The 17,649-nt window shown below is 39.2% G+C and overlaps 1 protein-coding gene across 3 annotated transcripts in view; it reads right to left on the minus strand.

The window, feature by feature from the left end:
- Positions 1-1,822: 1,822 nt before the first annotated feature.
- The window catches only part of grb14 (growth factor receptor-bound protein 14), a 28,105-nt gene continuing 12,278 nt past the window's right edge, over positions 1,823-17,649 (minus strand). For 2 of the 3 annotated variants that reach the window (XM_070838107.1, XM_070838108.1), the window contains exons 4-15: positions 11,230-11,386; positions 8,788-8,909; positions 8,579-8,653; positions 8,295-8,432; positions 7,150-7,260; positions 6,946-7,041; positions 6,557-6,619; positions 4,879-4,995; positions 4,314-4,383; positions 4,127-4,214; positions 3,521-3,614; positions 1,823-3,397 (exon numbers count right to left, since the gene is read on the minus strand). In XM_070838107.1, the coding sequence (XP_070694208.1) occupies positions 3,251-3,397; positions 3,521-3,614; positions 4,127-4,214; positions 4,314-4,383; positions 4,879-4,995; positions 6,557-6,619; positions 6,946-7,041; positions 7,150-7,260; positions 8,295-8,432; positions 8,579-8,653; positions 8,788-8,909; positions 11,230-11,386 (1,278 nt within the window). In that variant the 3' untranslated portion in view covers positions 1,823-3,250. The remainder of the gene's footprint in view (positions 3,398-3,520; positions 3,615-4,126; positions 4,215-4,313; positions 4,384-4,878; positions 4,996-6,556; positions 6,620-6,945; positions 7,042-7,149; positions 7,261-8,294; positions 8,433-8,578; positions 8,654-8,787; positions 8,910-11,229; positions 11,387-17,649) is intronic. The other variant, XM_070838105.1, reaches the window with a different exon arrangement.

Raw genomic sequence — 17,649 nt, forward strand, 5'->3', positions numbered from 1 at the left:
AAGTAAAAGCAAAAACAGCACCAGAACTCTGCAATGTAGTGAAAAGTTAAGACTACAGTTCATGTATGATATAACAAAGGTAAAATAATTAGTATGCCAGTATTGTTTGATGGCCACTGTAACTACAGTAAAGAGCTGTTGGATTTGCTTTTGGCTTTAGATACTCCTGATGGGAGAGCCCTTCAGAACAGTTAAAGCCTCTAACCTTCATTACAGTGCATCTCCTAAACAAACCCAGCCTCATTTCCGTATAGACTCTGCCTGGACTCATACCCAAGCCGAGATAATGGCCTTTAGTGGATCAAGAGCAGAGCAAACAGCAAGGTCTTCACTTCATTGGAGATAATCAGTAATTGGCCGAAGACAGTGAAGCCAGATAATTGAATACAGACTAGGGGAATACAACATAAGTTGAGGCTCTTGAGTGCAAAACCTGAAGTCATAAGAGTGAGAGTGCAGGCAGGAGTAAATCCAATGCAGTGGTGAGAAGTGTTAGGAACAGTGGTGGTTGTCCATGAGGGCTGAGACAGAGCGGAGAGAGGCTTTATTTACTGGGAGAAATGCTGTATCCACAGGCCGTTTGGGCAGGATAGAGCTGGATGAATTCATTAAAGGAAGCGCAGTCTCTCCCAGCTGCCATCTCTCCCCCTGCAGCCAGACTCCGATCAATGGCAGGAATACATCCAAAACAACATTTAGCACAAGACCTCGGAAGCAGGGGTGCATTTAAGACTTCTCTGTGTGCGCACATCTCCCCTGGATGCGAGCACTGTTTCAAAATGTGCTATTGAAGTAGAGCAGTGGAGATATAGGGGCAATGTGGCTGTATCACAACAGAGAAGATTGTTTAACACGGATGCTTCAAGACAAGACACTGCCGTTTATTGTTGCGTAGGGAACCACAATCCCATCCATTACCATTTTTTTCATATTCTATGGAGCCCTAACAGTCAGTTGTATTACTTTAAATTCATTACTTGCATCTGTAATAATATAAATTATGAGAGTAAGAACAGGCACACAGGGATTGTTGGTGTCACTGTAAAATACACAGATATCGCTGTGTATATAAACATGCTTTGTGTTGTATTCTAAGATAATTCTTCACACATAAAATATCAGATTCTCAATTCTACTGAAGTCTTAGTTGCACCACTTTTAAGAAACCCAACTTTTTTTTGTGTCAACCTGAACTTAACTTGCCTCTCTGACACATTTTATATGTATTATGTAATTTAAATTGCACTGGACACATTATGATATCAAGCACAAACTTGGAGAAGCAAAAGCAAAATGCTTCTAGTACCATCTAGTGGTTATAAATATTATCTATGTGACGGCCCCGTGGAGAACGCATAGTATGTATATGTGTATATACACTGGCCACAGACTTCAGTAAATCATACCTGACAATGTTAGGCTAATATGTCACATACACGGGCTATATGGTGGGACTAAATTTAACTATGTGCTTATGACTTATGAATTCACTATAAAAAAATCTTTCTGAGCACAGGAGCACCCCACTGTGTGCTGATGAGACGGCTCAGGTGGACATTTCATTTTATAGCGAGATTTAGTGTCTGTCATCGCATTTGTATCATAACCCTGGATGCCCTATTTACCATATTAAGACTATAATGTATACTGTATTATATTTTAAATAAAGGCTGAATTTATCGGCCTAGTGATCGATTGCTGCACACTGTCCCAGATCTCATCGAGGCTTTTGAGTTAAGAGTTTACCGTGCTGCGTACTGAACTACAGTAAACATGAACAACACATTGCTGGCAGTTTTTCAACATGTGATGGTAACAGTTTAACTAACAGTGTGTTTAGCTTGCAGCTTATTGTTAAATGCGACAATAATTCATACAAAGTCGTACCTTACAAAAAGATGTTTAAATATATAAAACTATGCAGTCCATAACATTCATTTTTCAATGCACTAATGTCCAGCTGAAAAAAAAAAAAAAAAAAAACACTATGAAAAGAAGATTTTCATTTCAAATCATGTCACTGATTTAAAATATCTTGTTTTTAAAAGCTGATGCAAAGGCTTTTGGACAACAAACAATTTCTGACACTGTAATGATATCAAAACACAAGCAACCCAGGTTTTGCAAACTGTGTACCTGAATCATTGGAAAATAATAAAAAAAAATAAAAAAATCTTAAATATACAATGAATTCAGATATGATCGAAATCAGTCACTCAATCTTTTTTTACTTTTGATTTCCACCTTAATGGCTTTTATCTAAAATTGTATTCCACTGCTCTGGCTCTAGAGCAAGCTCACAACTATTCATGTCATACAAAGATTTCATTTAATCACATACATTTAAAATGAATGTACAGTGCAGGCTAGTGAGGTTGTGTGCCATTTCTCTCCACCTGAACTTTACCTCTCCCTTCCCCTCTACAGCAGTCTCAGTCCAGCTTACAGGGCATGCACAGTGACACTTCCTGAGAGGTCATTTTATCTCTCAAACGGAAAACAACAATCATTTTCTTAAAAAAAAAAAAAAAAAAAAAAAAAAAAAGCTAAATAAAAAACCTGAATACTTAGAGATACAATGACAGTTAAAAAAAGAAAAGGACAGCTTAGTTTTACTCAAATTTAACAGGAGGGAGGTTTTGTGCATTACAAATTCCAGCATGATATGATTTCAAATAAAACTGATGTCATTGTTGGGATCCAACCATCATTAGCTTCGACAGACCATAACTGACAGGCATATATATATATATATATAAATATATATGTATAATCACTGAAATGTTTGCAGTGAAAAGTCAAATTCCTGCTACTGTATGTCACTTATCCCTGAAAAAAACAACACTTTTTTCATTGGTGTCATGTTGTTAAAATCACCAGCTGTTTGCAGTACACATTCAGTTCTACAATACACAATATAACAAGTCATGTTTTCGAGTAGATTTACTGCCACATATGGGTACATTAGAATAATGGGTCAAAGAATGATGTTCACCACACAAACTGCACATCATTTTCAGCACATGTGGTCAGTTGTTATACCGTCTATTATCAAATTCTCAAAAAAAGGAGGGATCATGTACCACACTATGAATGTGGACGGTAACAGTGGTCTCAGTTAGCATGGCTGTTCTGTTCTGTGTCTATATCTCTTTCTTCTTCAAGGCACGAGAACACTGGGAGTGTTTGTCCAGAGAGGCCCCGGACTTAAGGTGCATGTGGGCCCTCGGGGGTCTCCTGCGTCCCTTGCTCACAGGGTGATCCGGGCACAGTGGTGTTTGAGCTTGCAGGGCAACACCCCACGGTTTAGCTGGTAAAACTCCACCAGCTGGATTAAGTCGGTGAACCGTGTGTGACCATCATCCAGGCTGTAGAATAACTCCCCTTCATCGTCCACCTGCAGTGGGGTGTGCACACAGAGCACATGCAGATGACCAACTGTACATGAGGCTTAGAGTTGGAGGTAGTTTTTTGAAAGACAAATGAAAACCTGTATAGTCACAAAGCAGACTGTACTCACAGGTAAGATCTGAAAGTGTTTGACTTTCTGCATGTGACACAGTGACAGTACAAATGTCTTGGGGTTGCTCTGGCTGTCCCTCAGAAGAAATACTCTGGAAAAGATAAAAAGTGTCCTCATGTTTACTCTACTTCGAGATTCCCTAGGACATAGATAACAATTCATTTAAAACATTTTTGAACACATCATGTAGCCTGTACTTGAAGAAGAGTATGAAGTAGAGCTCTTAAATCTGTATGACGACAGGTGTAAATATAAAAAGATACGTTCGGATGCAATAAAAAATAATGCAATTGTCTTGCAGTTCGAGGTTTCTTATGTCTGCTTTAAAGACTGATTATACTTTGTAGATGTATTTGTTAGAGACTAATGATTTTTCGTGTGCAAGGAATTCAGATGTGACTCATTAAATGTGTTCAACAGGGGAATTGTCCTTTATTAATAGTACTACCATACTTGGGCTTCATAAAAGTGGGTATAGTTAAAAAAAGGCTCACTATTGAGGATCATTTACCAAATGCTCCAAGCGCAGCATTGTGCACGTCCTTACTGACACAATGTAAACAAAAAAATCTAATTTAAAAAAAGAGGAGCATAACTGCTTACCCATCGATGAGACCCTGTTGAGTGATCAGACGCTGAGCCTCGTCCCGGGACAGTTTGCAGTGGAACCAGGATTGAGCCAAGTGAAGGGCTGAAGCAGAGCAAACAGAGACGATGTACTGGAAATTATTTATTCCACTTGTGAACAGACAGCAAATCAAAATAATAATAAAAAAAGTTTTCCGCAAACCTATGTTTGGCACTGAGCTCTGTGATGTGGCGGGGCTCCCATGGCCGCTCAGACGGTGGCAGCTTTTCCTCTACGGGTGAAATGAATTACAGCCCCAATATTAATGGAGGTAATGTTGACGCATAGATCATTTATCCTGTTTCTCGTGCCTTTGTATTCTGAAGGCGATAACTTATGAGGTGCTTACAACTGCTGGCCTTGTAAGCTTTAACTTTGTTGTGTGCAGCCACTGTGTCCGTCCCTACACTGTGTTGTTTGGGTTAGGGTGAATACTAGATGAAAGTCTTCATAACTCTTCTTACACTGGACATTAAGCAGATATGGTGATTGTAAATTGTAAGAACACGTGATTACATTTGAATTTCACACATCCTATTTGAGATTTTCATAAAGGTCACCAAAATGAAGAGAGTGGTTTTCTACTATGTGATGCAGCAGGTTGTAAAATAAAACATCCTCCAGGTTGGTAAGTGATGTTGTTTGCCTCTTGTTTACAGTGTTGGGAAATGCCTCCTACTGCTGTTTCTCAGGCAGAGAAAGCTTTCCGAGCAATGGCGTGACTTACCCTCCATGACAGACCTTCCTCTACCGCCACGGACAGCGCCTCTGACGGGTTCTCAATCACCCGACTCTGTTGGCCAGAGAAGTCCATGGCCACCAGTGAATTCTCTGAGATGCTTCTCTGAAATTGCACACATTAAAATGTTATTTCTTTATTGACTGTATAAGTTTGTTTGTTTGAACGACTCCTTTTTCTCATGACACAAAAAAAAACGTTTAAAATGAAAACGTGTATTGTGCAAAACACCCACGCAGGTGTTTTTTTGGTTTGATTTCCTTTGTGGACTGTGGACTGACTTCTGCTGTCTTGTGGTATTGTATTGCCATCTAGTGTTTGAGTAACATGACTCCATCTTCATCATTTCTAGATGATTCCAGACAGGAAACTCAATTGAAAAGGGATTAGGGTGCCTTTGAAAAGAATGACACACGGGCACATTTTAGTTCTCTAAGCTGCCATATAGTGAGTGGCTCACTAGACACACTCAAGAAAATTCTTCTTATCGGGATTACCAAGCAGCTTTTATAACACCACATTCGCCCCTCTACCGCCTACTAAGCTTACAATTTAAACGAGTGGTTGAAACAAAGTGAGCAGTGTTTACTTTGCAGATAAAGGCATTCCCCTCTGTCTTATCCACTCTGCCCCAGTTCCAGTGATGTAAAGATACCCATCACTGCCTATAAATGTTACTTAATATTGCATTAGAATACAGCTTTTATTTACTTTTCAGTGAGCCGATGAAGGAGTTTTCTCAAGGTACCATGTTTAGCTAGATCTGTCAAGTAAACCGCAGAAGATTCAGCAGCCCGGCCCTGCATTTGGTAGATTCATGAGCACCTCTATGTTTCTGACTAATCCTCTTGGCGAGGCTGTCGGTCAAATATGACCCTCCGACAGTGGAGAAGAGGTGATGAGTTGTTAAATCTGAGAGCAGCTGATCACTCTGTATTTTTAGAAAGCAGTGGGTTCATGAACATGCCCAAAAGCCATAAATAGATTGTGTTCACTGCTGCGAAAATACTTCCAGTAGAGTCTGAGGCTATTCTTGGACACCAAACCTACATTAACACACTGAAGGTGCCTCATTTGTCCTATGCAATCATATTTCCACTCTGCAACATTATGTGTTAGCGCCAGGATATTTTTAACACATGAAAGATTTTCTGTAAAGCTGCATTAAGTGATTCCCTTTTGGTCACCTGGGGACAGTGGAGCAAGCTACAAACAGCGTCGACATAACACAGCCATATAATGTTGTAAATGGCAAACTTGTTAGCTAACATTTACCTACACATCCAACACACACGGAGTAACATGAGCATTCAATTGCAATTTTAATGTCCAAGTCCATTATTCACTTTCCTTTCAGCTTTAGCCTGGTACCCACCAATCCCTGAGTAAAATGTCTGGCTTTTTAGTGGCTAAATTCTTTACTTTGCCCCCCCTGCTAGTTTCCAATGTTTTCAGATGAGAAATAAGGTTGATTAGCACAGAGTTTGTGGGCAGAAAAAACAACAGAATTACCAAACTTTAAAATAGCTTGTCACAATGAGTGACGTTGGTCACATAGATTTTGGATCCACGTTAATATAGAAAGTACATTTTTAAAGTGAGGATGCAACCATTTAAGGCCCTTTCAAGTGAGTTACAGGACATGAAAATAAGACCTTCAGCTTACCATTGGTGAAGCTTTTTGTTTCTGGTGTGGCTGAATGAAGTTTTGGTACAGCTGCATCCCATACTGAAACACACAAAAAAATCCCTTTAAAATATCTTAAGTAGAACTGCAGCATAGTGATGAAAAGGGGCACACACAAATAAATCACAGTACATTGTGCTTTACTGTATGTTATTTATAGACTAGCAGGAGAGTGACTAATGCTCTTAACTGTATCCAGCAGATATCCAGACAATGAACACATGCTGCTTCTATAAAGAGTGGGAGTGCTAATCCAGCATCACTCAATAGTTTCCCTTGACCTCCTCCCAAAGCTAAATCTGATTCTAGCACTGACTCAGCATTCCTCCTCTGAGACATCACCCGGAGTTAGTGATCAGCAAGCCAACCTTTAACAAGCGCATGGCTGTGATCCAGCAGGTCCTGGTCTGCTCATCATCCGCACAAAGCAGCATCAAGTCCCGGGCTGAACTACACTTTGTGGACTGGAGAAAGAAGTTACAAGGAGACAAAAGGAGTTCAACAAGCTGGAAATTAATAGCCTACTTCTACTCCTTTTGTACAGTTTTGGCAGTTCTTGAGAGTGATGGTACCTTGACACAGAAGCCATAATCTATAGGTGCTCCATGTAGTTTTTTGGCTGACAACACTGTGTAGACATCACTGTCACTGAAGTCAGCAATGAACTGGAGATGTCTTGGTTCCTGTGAAACAAAGGAAGATCAAATAAAGCACAAGTGTGATATATGGCAGACACGAAACAGTCATGCAACATCAAATCAAAACACACAAAAAAAAAAATTGTGCATGAAAAACTAATTTACATTTAGAAATCAATGACATATGCTTTCATTAGAACTAAAAGTGTGGATAAGACAACAGTGGATAAGAACAACCTGTACTTGAATCAAACTATGCTTATACTTTAATCTTTGGGGCAAAAGTAACATAATAGCTCATTTAGGACAGGCGTGGAGCACACTTAAATATAAACAATGCATATTTATCTATGTAACAGTGTTATCAGTCATTCTGGGTGTGGTTAACCTATAAATATAATGAAAGAGATAAGGATAAAATTAGACAGATTGACAGGGGCTGCATTGAGAAAGTATCAACAGCCACATTGGGCCAAAGATAAATTCCCATGAAAAAAAAAAAGCACAAAGAGTGCCATTGTTCTGCTTTCATGTCATGCACCGTTCCCACTTCCTTATTTAAAGTAATGCCACAGCCGTTGGTGTCTGTGCTAACTGACTAGCAATGTGTCTGACCAAGACCACAGATGAATGGTAAACCTGCTTGAGTAAAAGTGGGCGTCATGCCAAAACCTTCCTGCGCTCGACAACAAAAGGTCCACTGTTGTAGGAAATAAAGCAGTTGAGAAGTAGTTGTGTTGGCATGGCTGGTGCCTAGGTATAAGCTTTACTTGTCAGCAGCCTTGAGAGTACTGTTTCTGCCAGCCTGCAATGCAAGCTGACCTAAGGAAAATCAAGCTCAACCTGTTCCACTGCCCTCTCACAACATGAGTGATATATATACAGAGGATGAACTGAGGACTATGTGCATTTAATTTAAGTAAGAAAAACATAATGGACTAATAAAATGCATGTGCATATCAAAATACTATCATATGCAACATAATGGTTGTGCTTGTATGAGTGAAATAATATTAATCTGCCATTTATATTGCTTTTGATCTTCTGTAAAAGAGTTAAAAAAGATTTGTTTTACTGACCTTGGAAGTTCCCTTATTGGAGAAATAAAGCCCTGACCTCCGCAGGACAAAATAAAACTTCTTCCAAGACTTCCTGCTTTGCTCTTTGGCATGGAGGTGCCCGTGTATCTCTGGACAGGTGCTGGAGTTGAGAAAGGTCTGTGTTGGGTAGAGAAACATTTGTCCAGAGATGGGTGTGTGCAGGAGATTCTCAAGGTAACAGCACATTTAGACAGAGCTTAAGAGCCTCATGAATGGCACTGAAGGGCAAAGAGAGTGCAGTGTAAACAGCAAGAACTTGATACCTGTATAAGCTGAGAGTGATCCAACATCCCATTGGTTTCACTCGATATGGAGACCATGTGATCCGGGAAAAAGTCCTACCAATATGAAGACAACATCAGTTATTATAAACTAATCAAGCCACACAGTATTGGGAATACAGGTGGTTCAAAGAGAGCAACACAAGCAAAATGATATGTGAACCCATCACCGCATACAGGGTATAACTCACCAGAGGTTTCCTGAAGAATTCATACTTAGCATAATTCTTCCTAAAATACAGTCGGCTGTCTGTGTCCATTCCCCAGCCTGATAGCACCTCCATGACAGACTCATGGTCTTCAATGGTTCTCTCTAGTGAGACCAGGAGAGAAGAAAATAAATGATGGGTTAACCCGTTTTTAAAAGATGGAGACAGCTGTAATTCCACACTAATGTTAAAGCCAAAGTTTAAATCTTTTCAAAATCATAATGTCATGAAATATTTCTTGATTACAGTTATATAACTTTACTTTGAGGCACAGAGTTTGATTATTAACCTTATATCAATATGTAACCTCTGAAGGAAAGCGTGGCTCTCAGGTCAAGCAGTATAACAAACATTTATTATTTCCTAGAACTTAAAATAATTGTTGAGCTGATGGAAAGCTTTTTTTTTTTTCTGCAGACAGCCATGTGAAGCAGTGTTAAGCAACTATGAACGACAGCAGGGCAAAGAAGTCATCTGACAAGTAACTAGTTGTGATTTGCATGGCTAATAAAATAACTCTTACAAATAACATACGGCATTTATTGATGTGCCCTTTACATATGAGCTCAGAGTGGTGCAAAACTACAATCCATAGCCTAAACACTGTAAAAACCACGTATTGCCAAGTGCGTAACTTTTTTACAGATATTGCATTTTGGCACAATTCAGTGGGTTTTCAAAGAGTTATTAGTTAAAAATAAAATCATCTAGATCCACGGTTTTCACTGGATAGCAATGATATGTACTTCTTGTTAAAAAACCATTGATGACTGGAAAAGAACAGATGGATGAATTATGTAATATGTGCAATAGTGTGAACATGCAGCTGAGGAATTTTTTATGCAGCCATAGTCTCCTCTAGCAGATCACTGTTAATATATCATAGACAAAAATGTGTGTTTTTCACTGTTGGGTTATTGATAAATATATTTTATGTCATTCATACACCATCCTTGAATACAAACAGATGTAATGTGCCTTTAATGTACCAATACTTGTGTCGTGTATATGCGCTACATTATTGGTTACAGCTAACAGCAAATAATTTGATCCTGTGCACCAATTCAAATATTCTGTAACAGCAGCTAAAGCAACTTGTCAGTTTAATAGCTGGTGGTGTTGCTGTAAATTAAAAATCAGCAGCAGCAGGTAATGCTACTAAGAAATGGAGACTTCACAGCAACTTCTGTCACACAACAAAACCTGCAGACAACACTTGCAGGGTTGAAAATTAAAGTTTACAAGCAAGAGAAAATCTATATTGTCCAATGCAGACAGGAAAGTCTCCATACATGCACGGCCCTACTTCTCTGCTTATGAAATGCCAGTGGAGGATGAGAAATAATATTCTCTGCAAGGAAGAGCTATAATTGATACCTCACAGTGATTAAGACATAAACAGTATCAACAGCTCCCCTCATATTTTACATTTTGCATGTGACCGAGCGATGAATAGTTTAGGATTTTACAAAAACAAAGGGCAGCACTCAGTTCCACTCACACATATATTTAACCATTTCACTGCCCTCTGCTACCACTTCTCCCAGCAAACAAAGCTCTGACAGCACATAATTAACGCTCTCACAAATGTCACATGAAACTTTCTCCTCCTCTATCATTTAATCCATCATTACATTAGACTTACTACGAGAAGTTTTTCACTGCTTATGAAACGGTCTCAATTCAATAGTGATGCCTACATAGATATGACCTCCATAAGCAAACAAGACCATCGGTGGAGAAGATTGGTTATATTGGCTGCTTCTATTTTGTAATTAGAAAAATGCCATCCACCGGGTTCAGCGAAATCAGACAAAACAATTGACCCAAACTTATCCTGGCTCTCTTCCCTCTTCTCCTGGGCAGTCACCCCGCCTGCTGTGGCACTTTGTCTGGTTGGTCTGGCCGGACATTAGCCCCCCCCCCAAGGCGGTCGCACAGACGGATGCAACGCTGAATCCAAACCCCACGTGTCATTTTCCAATGTGTATTTCTTTTTTTCTATGGCTAATGATGTGCTCAAACGCATTCGTCATTCTGGGAAACCCTACAGCTTTTGTCAACAGGGACAAAAATAACGGCACAAACTAAAAGCACCATGTAGCTGCTTCAAGTGAAAACTTGAAAAGTATGAAGCCAGTCTAGAAAACCACACTTGGCATAATAATAGTACGATTTGATTTAACGATTAAAATGATGAAGAAATCTTTATTTTGCTAAAGGTTCTTTGCAAAAAATATGGCTAACATTGCCAGTGAACAAAATTCCAATTACATAAAGAGTGCAGGACACTGTGTCACTTTGATAGACTGGGGTGCATTGAGACCTTTTGATTAAATACAACTTTTGATTAGGATATTGACTGTTGCTGATTTTTACATTCCCAGAGAAACATGTAAATACAGCAGAAAACCAAAATCTTACCTATTCCCAGATGGGGGAGGTGTTCAAAAAGAGTCCAGCTGTGGTCATCGATGCAGTGGTTCTTCAAGACAAACAGCTGACATACGTCGCGTGCAGTGATGTCACTGGGAACCTCTACCGCTCTGCTGGTGTTATCTTCATTATAGACTTTGATTACCTGCAGCAGAAGCATTGAATTAACCTTTCAGCGGGATGGAGTACTTTTTACCTTCGAGGAGCACGAGCAGAGTGTTGTTTTTGGCTTGAAGTAATGCAATCAACAGTATTAAAAGTGAGGCAAAGTATTTAATCAGTTTGACCCACATACACCAGTAAGATAGACCCTGGTTTCTATTGCAGTGACAAAATGTAGAGAAAATTAGAGCTGATGAAAGCCCGACATAGATGAGAACAATGCGCAAAGCAGGTTCTACCAGGATGTAGGGATTTAAGCTTGTGAAGAAAACCATGAAGTAATCTTGCAGTACCACACTGAGACATCAAACACTTGACAAATTAATCCATCTGAAAGTAGAACTTACCCCCCTATTTGGAGCCAAGCAGAGTTCTGAGTTTGGGCAAGCTCTGTAGCCTATGCATGGCTGAGTACACAGCATCGCAAAAGAGAGCTTTTGTAAGAAACATAAAAACACGCATTAGGCAGCACGGCGAGTGTCAGCTGGGAAGCAATGAGTCCCTCTCTCTCTCTCTCCCTCTGTCTCTCTGTCTCTCTGCTGCAGTGGAGCTGAAAGGAGGCAATTAGACAAACAGCCTCTTAGCACAGGGCTCTCTCTCCTGACTCCACATATCTGTATTGCTGGGGCTTGATACCCAATAATCTGCTACCTTTCTCCACCACTAAGCGTCAAGAAGCCAGAGATCAATCTGCCCATTCACTAGAGCCCCTTTCAGACGTGCACCTCCTTTATCTGACGGCAATTTAACATGTTATCACTTTCAGCACTTGAACAGCAGTGGGCACAGAAAGAGAGAGAGAGAGAAACAGAAACGTAGAGAGAGATTATATGCAGGTCTTGTATCATCTTCTCAAATCACTGTTATACATTTCCCAATCAAAAATAAGACTGTGAAAGAGCCAATGTTGTTGAGGAGATCGATCTTATCCGATTAGATCAGGCTATGAAAAGTATTTTTCCACTTGCGGTGCCAAACGAAGGAAGGGGGGTCACAGACTGTCTCTTTTCTCTCAATGACTACTATTAGTAGTTTAAAGCTGGGCAGGGGGAGCCCGATTCCTTTTGTGGAGAGAAAAAAGGTCAGAGCTCTCCAGTGGGGCTGAGGTTTGAGCCCTCAAGGAGCCATCAGCAAATGGGAGCCTCCAGCTATGACATCACCTCTCAGCGTAAACCGTTTAGTGTTTAATCAGCCTGCTAGGACAAATGGCTTTGTTTGTGAATGTCTAACAAAGGCGAGGGCCCACATTAAACAGACTACTCCAGCAGCCAATGTTTCAATATAGTTAACACTGCATCATAACACTGAAAATCAATGATCTAAAATCTAACCTGAGCTTCAGTTAAATTGCTGTGAGGAAGTGGCTTCCTGAGAGTTCGCCAAATCACATCATTCAGGCATCACATTTCACCAGGAACAGGGTAGCTTTTGTCAGAGGGTGGTGAAGCCTTTTTGATGCATTAGCATTAAGGATGTACTGTTTGTGTTACTTAACCCGACCAAATAAAAATATAAAAGTTAGTTTTCTGCACATTTTAGCTTGAATGTCACCGACACACACATTGATGAATTAAATGAAATTAAGTTTTGCTTTTTGATCCATTCCATTACTCAGACCATAGCCTGCACCAGTCTCTATGGTATGCACCAGTCTCTATGACTACAAGAAGCTGGGAGACAACACAGTTATACAGCAGGATTTTATTTTAGAAATTGTATTACTACATATCTAAGTTTTGTGAAAACCTTTGTGTGCTCCACAGCTGAGATGAAGACACTGTGCAAACGGTTGCTCAGGTTCTTCACCAGTCAGACCTTCGGGGCTGAGTGGGAAAGTCAGACAGATTCATGTGAAGGCAACGATTACGCTTGGTTAACTAAGCCGACAATTAAGCTTTTGTTACGCTGTCATATTTAATGCAACACATCAGCAGGGACACACCATCCCAGCATCAGGCTTTGTGGTGGCACTGTAGTAGAACACCGCAAAAACCAATTGAAATCTTGGGAGGAATTCCTGCTATGGTACCAAACATACATCAATCTTTAATGCTAAATATTTTGCAGTGTTTCAAGAATGTAAATCATGTAAATTTATAAAATGGAGTGAGAGCTGGAGTAAGTTAGGCGCATGATGGAGTGTGGAAGGCCATAGGAAGTGTCCTGATGTGACACATGGGTCTTTGAGACAATATCTATGAAACAAACTTTTTTTTTGGGAAGTGCTGTATCACCATGTTACTGCTGCTGGAGAGGGTGGCCATCAGTCACACAAGCAGAGCAATTTCCTGTGTGTGTAAGCACCGTCTCCATGGTTACTGTGATAATATTTTTTGTCACATTTGCATAATTTTCACCAATTATTTCATGTCAAATAGTGGGTGTTTGGCCTAAGGCACCAAAATTATGTTTATATGGTTTGCTATAAAAAAAGCTGTTTAAAAGCAAGGCACAGCACAGAGGAGAATGGAAATTCTGCTCGCCTGGTGCTTGATGTTGTTAAAACAGAGTCAATTATATATCAGCTAAACGCTGAACCAACACTGAAATTAAACAATCTAATTTTTGAACAAGCACAAGAGACAAAACTTTAGAGTATGAACTTTGGATCCTAAGTTAGCATGGACTAAAAAAAAAATAAATTGATAATGCGAGCAAAATGGGAAGTGGTGTGTCGGCTGTAATAAGAGTTTTAAAAATTATGCCACCAGATGTCAGAGTGGTAAGAGAGCACTATGATTCAAATTTGTTGTTAAAACATTATATCCAAATATTTCAGTAACCATAACAGAATTGTGTGCGAGTAAACTTGGAATAAAATGTGTAGAAAATAAAATGTAAACCTTGGTGAAATTAGAAATCCCCTTAGCAGAGAATGAGAAACATACTTAAATACCCTATTTTCTTGATATTACATCTGTGATTTATAATTATTTTTTTAGCTAAATGATTGCTCCAAGTTGGACAGTATTGCTTCTCAACTGTATGCACTCAATTGTTAATAAATGAGATGAGCTGTTTAGTTTGTGTTCATGCAGTTATAGTGTGTATAAGTGTGTATGACAGGAAGAATAGCCAGTGATTATGCTGGTACTAATGGGGATCCTAATAAAAAGATAGATAAGAAAAAAAGGTTGTTCTCGATTCATTTTTCAACTAAGCTGATGTCTGAGTAATGCAGAAATGTAACGGATGTTATTTTCAAACGGAGAAAACAGTGCAGTCATGCCAGTGTAAAACCATCATCCAACAATTTGAACCACAGCAACAAACCAAACTGGACGCACTGGTGATACGCAGTCTTCTACTCATGATGCATTTCAGTTTGGTTAAACGCAGAAACTTCAAATGCAGCAAATGACAACTTTCACTAATCAATTGCGAAATACATGTTCACTTTGTACACTTTCTGCATAATTGCAGAACTCATAATGTAACGACTTTGACTCATGAGAATTCAAAATAATTATTGTATCATTATGCATCTTTTTTCACGTTGAGTGGAGGGTTCTGTTAATCATTGGTTGACCGTTTTTTAATGAATGGCCAGGCAAGGTAGTATTCTGCGTAAACGGCTGACATCTTTATCAGCAAACACAGAGCTGCATTCATCAGCAAGTAACCCTGATCCAAATGTACACACGCTTTCACCTGAAAAACATTCATGTCCACCTACGTCATGCCAATCACGTGCACCTTTTATGTGCAGTATGAAGAGAGAGTTACTTCTCTGTTAGATCATCGTTTGTCTCTTTGAAGGGCGTAAGAGCGCTTCAGATGTTCAACTTGAAAGAGGTGTAGTTTTGTTGAAGTCTTGATCGCTGCTTGGCCAAAAAGGAATGACTTTTGAAATATGTGCCTGAAACATACTAAAGTCAAACTTACTAGGGAAGGTAAATGACAACATGGGCATGGATAGTTTGATTCTGATCTGATTTTGTACAACCTGCATTAATGACAGATGATGTCTGTCTCTCTGTCTGCTTAATAAAGTCGCTTGACTCAGTCACAAAGAAAAGAAGCAGTGAGCTAGGGAGGTTTATATGTTGAGATGTCATCATGCGATCTAACCTTTTTAGGGTTAGCTTAAATTTGTTTATTATAGAATTACAGTGACCAAAATGACAGAGCCGACATATATAATTAAGTACACTAATATATTGTATATATGATAAGCTGATGTCTCTATCGCTACAGTATGCAATGCGAGCTGCATTCAAAATAATCGGATGCAACTAGCCTGTTGAGGTCACACAGGTGAGGGGTAAAGCACGGGGCAGAGCAACAGAATCTAATACACTGTATTACAAAGGCCTTTCAATGAAAAGCAAAAAAGAAACAGTCTGGACAAGGCAGAGTAAATCCAGACATTGAGTATGCAGCAGTACATATAGTCTTGTTGAACATAGACTCCCCTATTAGACCTTCTTATCTCAAGGACAGGACAATGTGAGCCATTTTGCCAATTAGACTGTTCTGGTTTAACCTTGAACTGCACTCCCACAGCTGCAGCTGATATCACTGTGAGTGGTGGTGAGGAGGTGGCCTCCAGCCTCGTCTATCACAGAAACCATTGAAAAATGTCCTCCCAGCTCCTCACTGTAACAACACTGAAAAACTCAACCTCATTTAGGGCTCTCTTTCTAATGGCTATAACAGGTGCTATTTACAAGTTCACAGTTTCACTGCCTGGTGTATTATTGGTGGGTTATAATTATAGTACAATGTATTAGAATGTGTATTACATTGTAAGCATGATTTACAAGTTAGCACTGCCACATTAGCACAAGCTATCATAAGACGGGAGGCAAGAATCTATGAATCCATGAGATATAATGAAGCCATTTTAAAAAGGGAACAGGCTGCAGTTCAAGAATTTACATCACATTGTTGCCATGTTTGTTAACATGCACAACATTTAGCGAACATGTGGGCTTCATCTGTTCAGCATTTACACTCCTTGTTTAAGTGAACTGCGCATTTTACTTTCTACTTTCTGAGTTTAATACACCAGCTAGGACTATCTAATGTCATGTCAAAGATTAATCCCAAGAATCTGCCTCAAACACGTTACTAGAACATTAAATAACGCAAAGAGAAATGGAAAAAAATGGAAATTCATTTTAAACGAGTAACAGAGATTACTGTAAGCAAAGTATGTGAACAGAATAATATATATATATTATTCTGTTATATATCAAATATATCGGTATATATCAAAAACTATAAGACATTTTGTAAAATTTCACACATAATGAGCCCTTACATAGTGCTTGAATGAAGTTTGATCTCATCCAGCACTGTCTAACACTTTAGAACAATCTGCGAATATAGACAGTAGAGACAGTAGAGAGGAGATCCGTGTAAGATTCCTACCCGCTTCTGCAGACACAGCGGTGTGATGGCAGGCAAGGTGACTCTTCTCGCATGGAAATTCATGCTTCTGCCTTAGGTGCACAATTAACTATGTGAAAAATATCCATACATAGAAACAGAAAATAAGGATAATGTTCAAATGATATTTCCTGTAGATTTTCTGTAATATATATATATATATATATATATATATAATACAGAATTTTTCTATATGGCAACCCTTTGGAAGCTATAAGAAACTGTTACAGTGACATCCCTCACAACGAGTGTGAGAAAAAGTCATGTGGACTCCCCACAACACAAACTCCTCCTTTGTCCTTGGGAATGTAATAGCTTTTTCCTTTTCTCTCATTTTAGAAAGGCAGTTCCAACAAACAAAACTGGAAAAAAGATGTTCTCATGGTGTTTACAATGTACAAGGCCTGAGAAAGCTAAAATACTTGGAATCAAAGTAACCAACTCTGCCCGGTGATAATGTAGAAACCACAGCAAAGCAGCTAAAGATTTCCCAAAAACTGTATCAGATTGTTTTCGCTTCTGCTGTAGCCAGACACTACAACGGCTATTTTTAGTCTTTACTCCAAGGCAAAACTCCAGCAACACTTTTAGTATACACCATAGAACAATTTTATTATTGGACTAACGTGTTTCAGCTTGTGGTCTTCATCAGGGTCATCATGAAACACACTACAAAGAACATTTAAATAGGGTTGGTATGAAGGTAAAAAAAAAAAATATGCAAGTCAATCAATCATATACATCCATACACATCAGTCAATGGGGTTCATATACACAGATTGGCTGGGTATGTGGTCATGTGTCTTCATACCTACCCTATTTAAACACTCTTTTTAATATGTTCCATGATGG

The sequence above is a fragment of the Pempheris klunzingeri genome, chromosome 10 (assembly GCF_042242105.1).
Source record: "Pempheris klunzingeri isolate RE-2024b chromosome 10, fPemKlu1.hap1, whole genome shotgun sequence".
NCBI lineage: Eukaryota > Metazoa > Chordata > Actinopteri > Acropomatiformes > Pempheridae > Pempheris > Pempheris klunzingeri.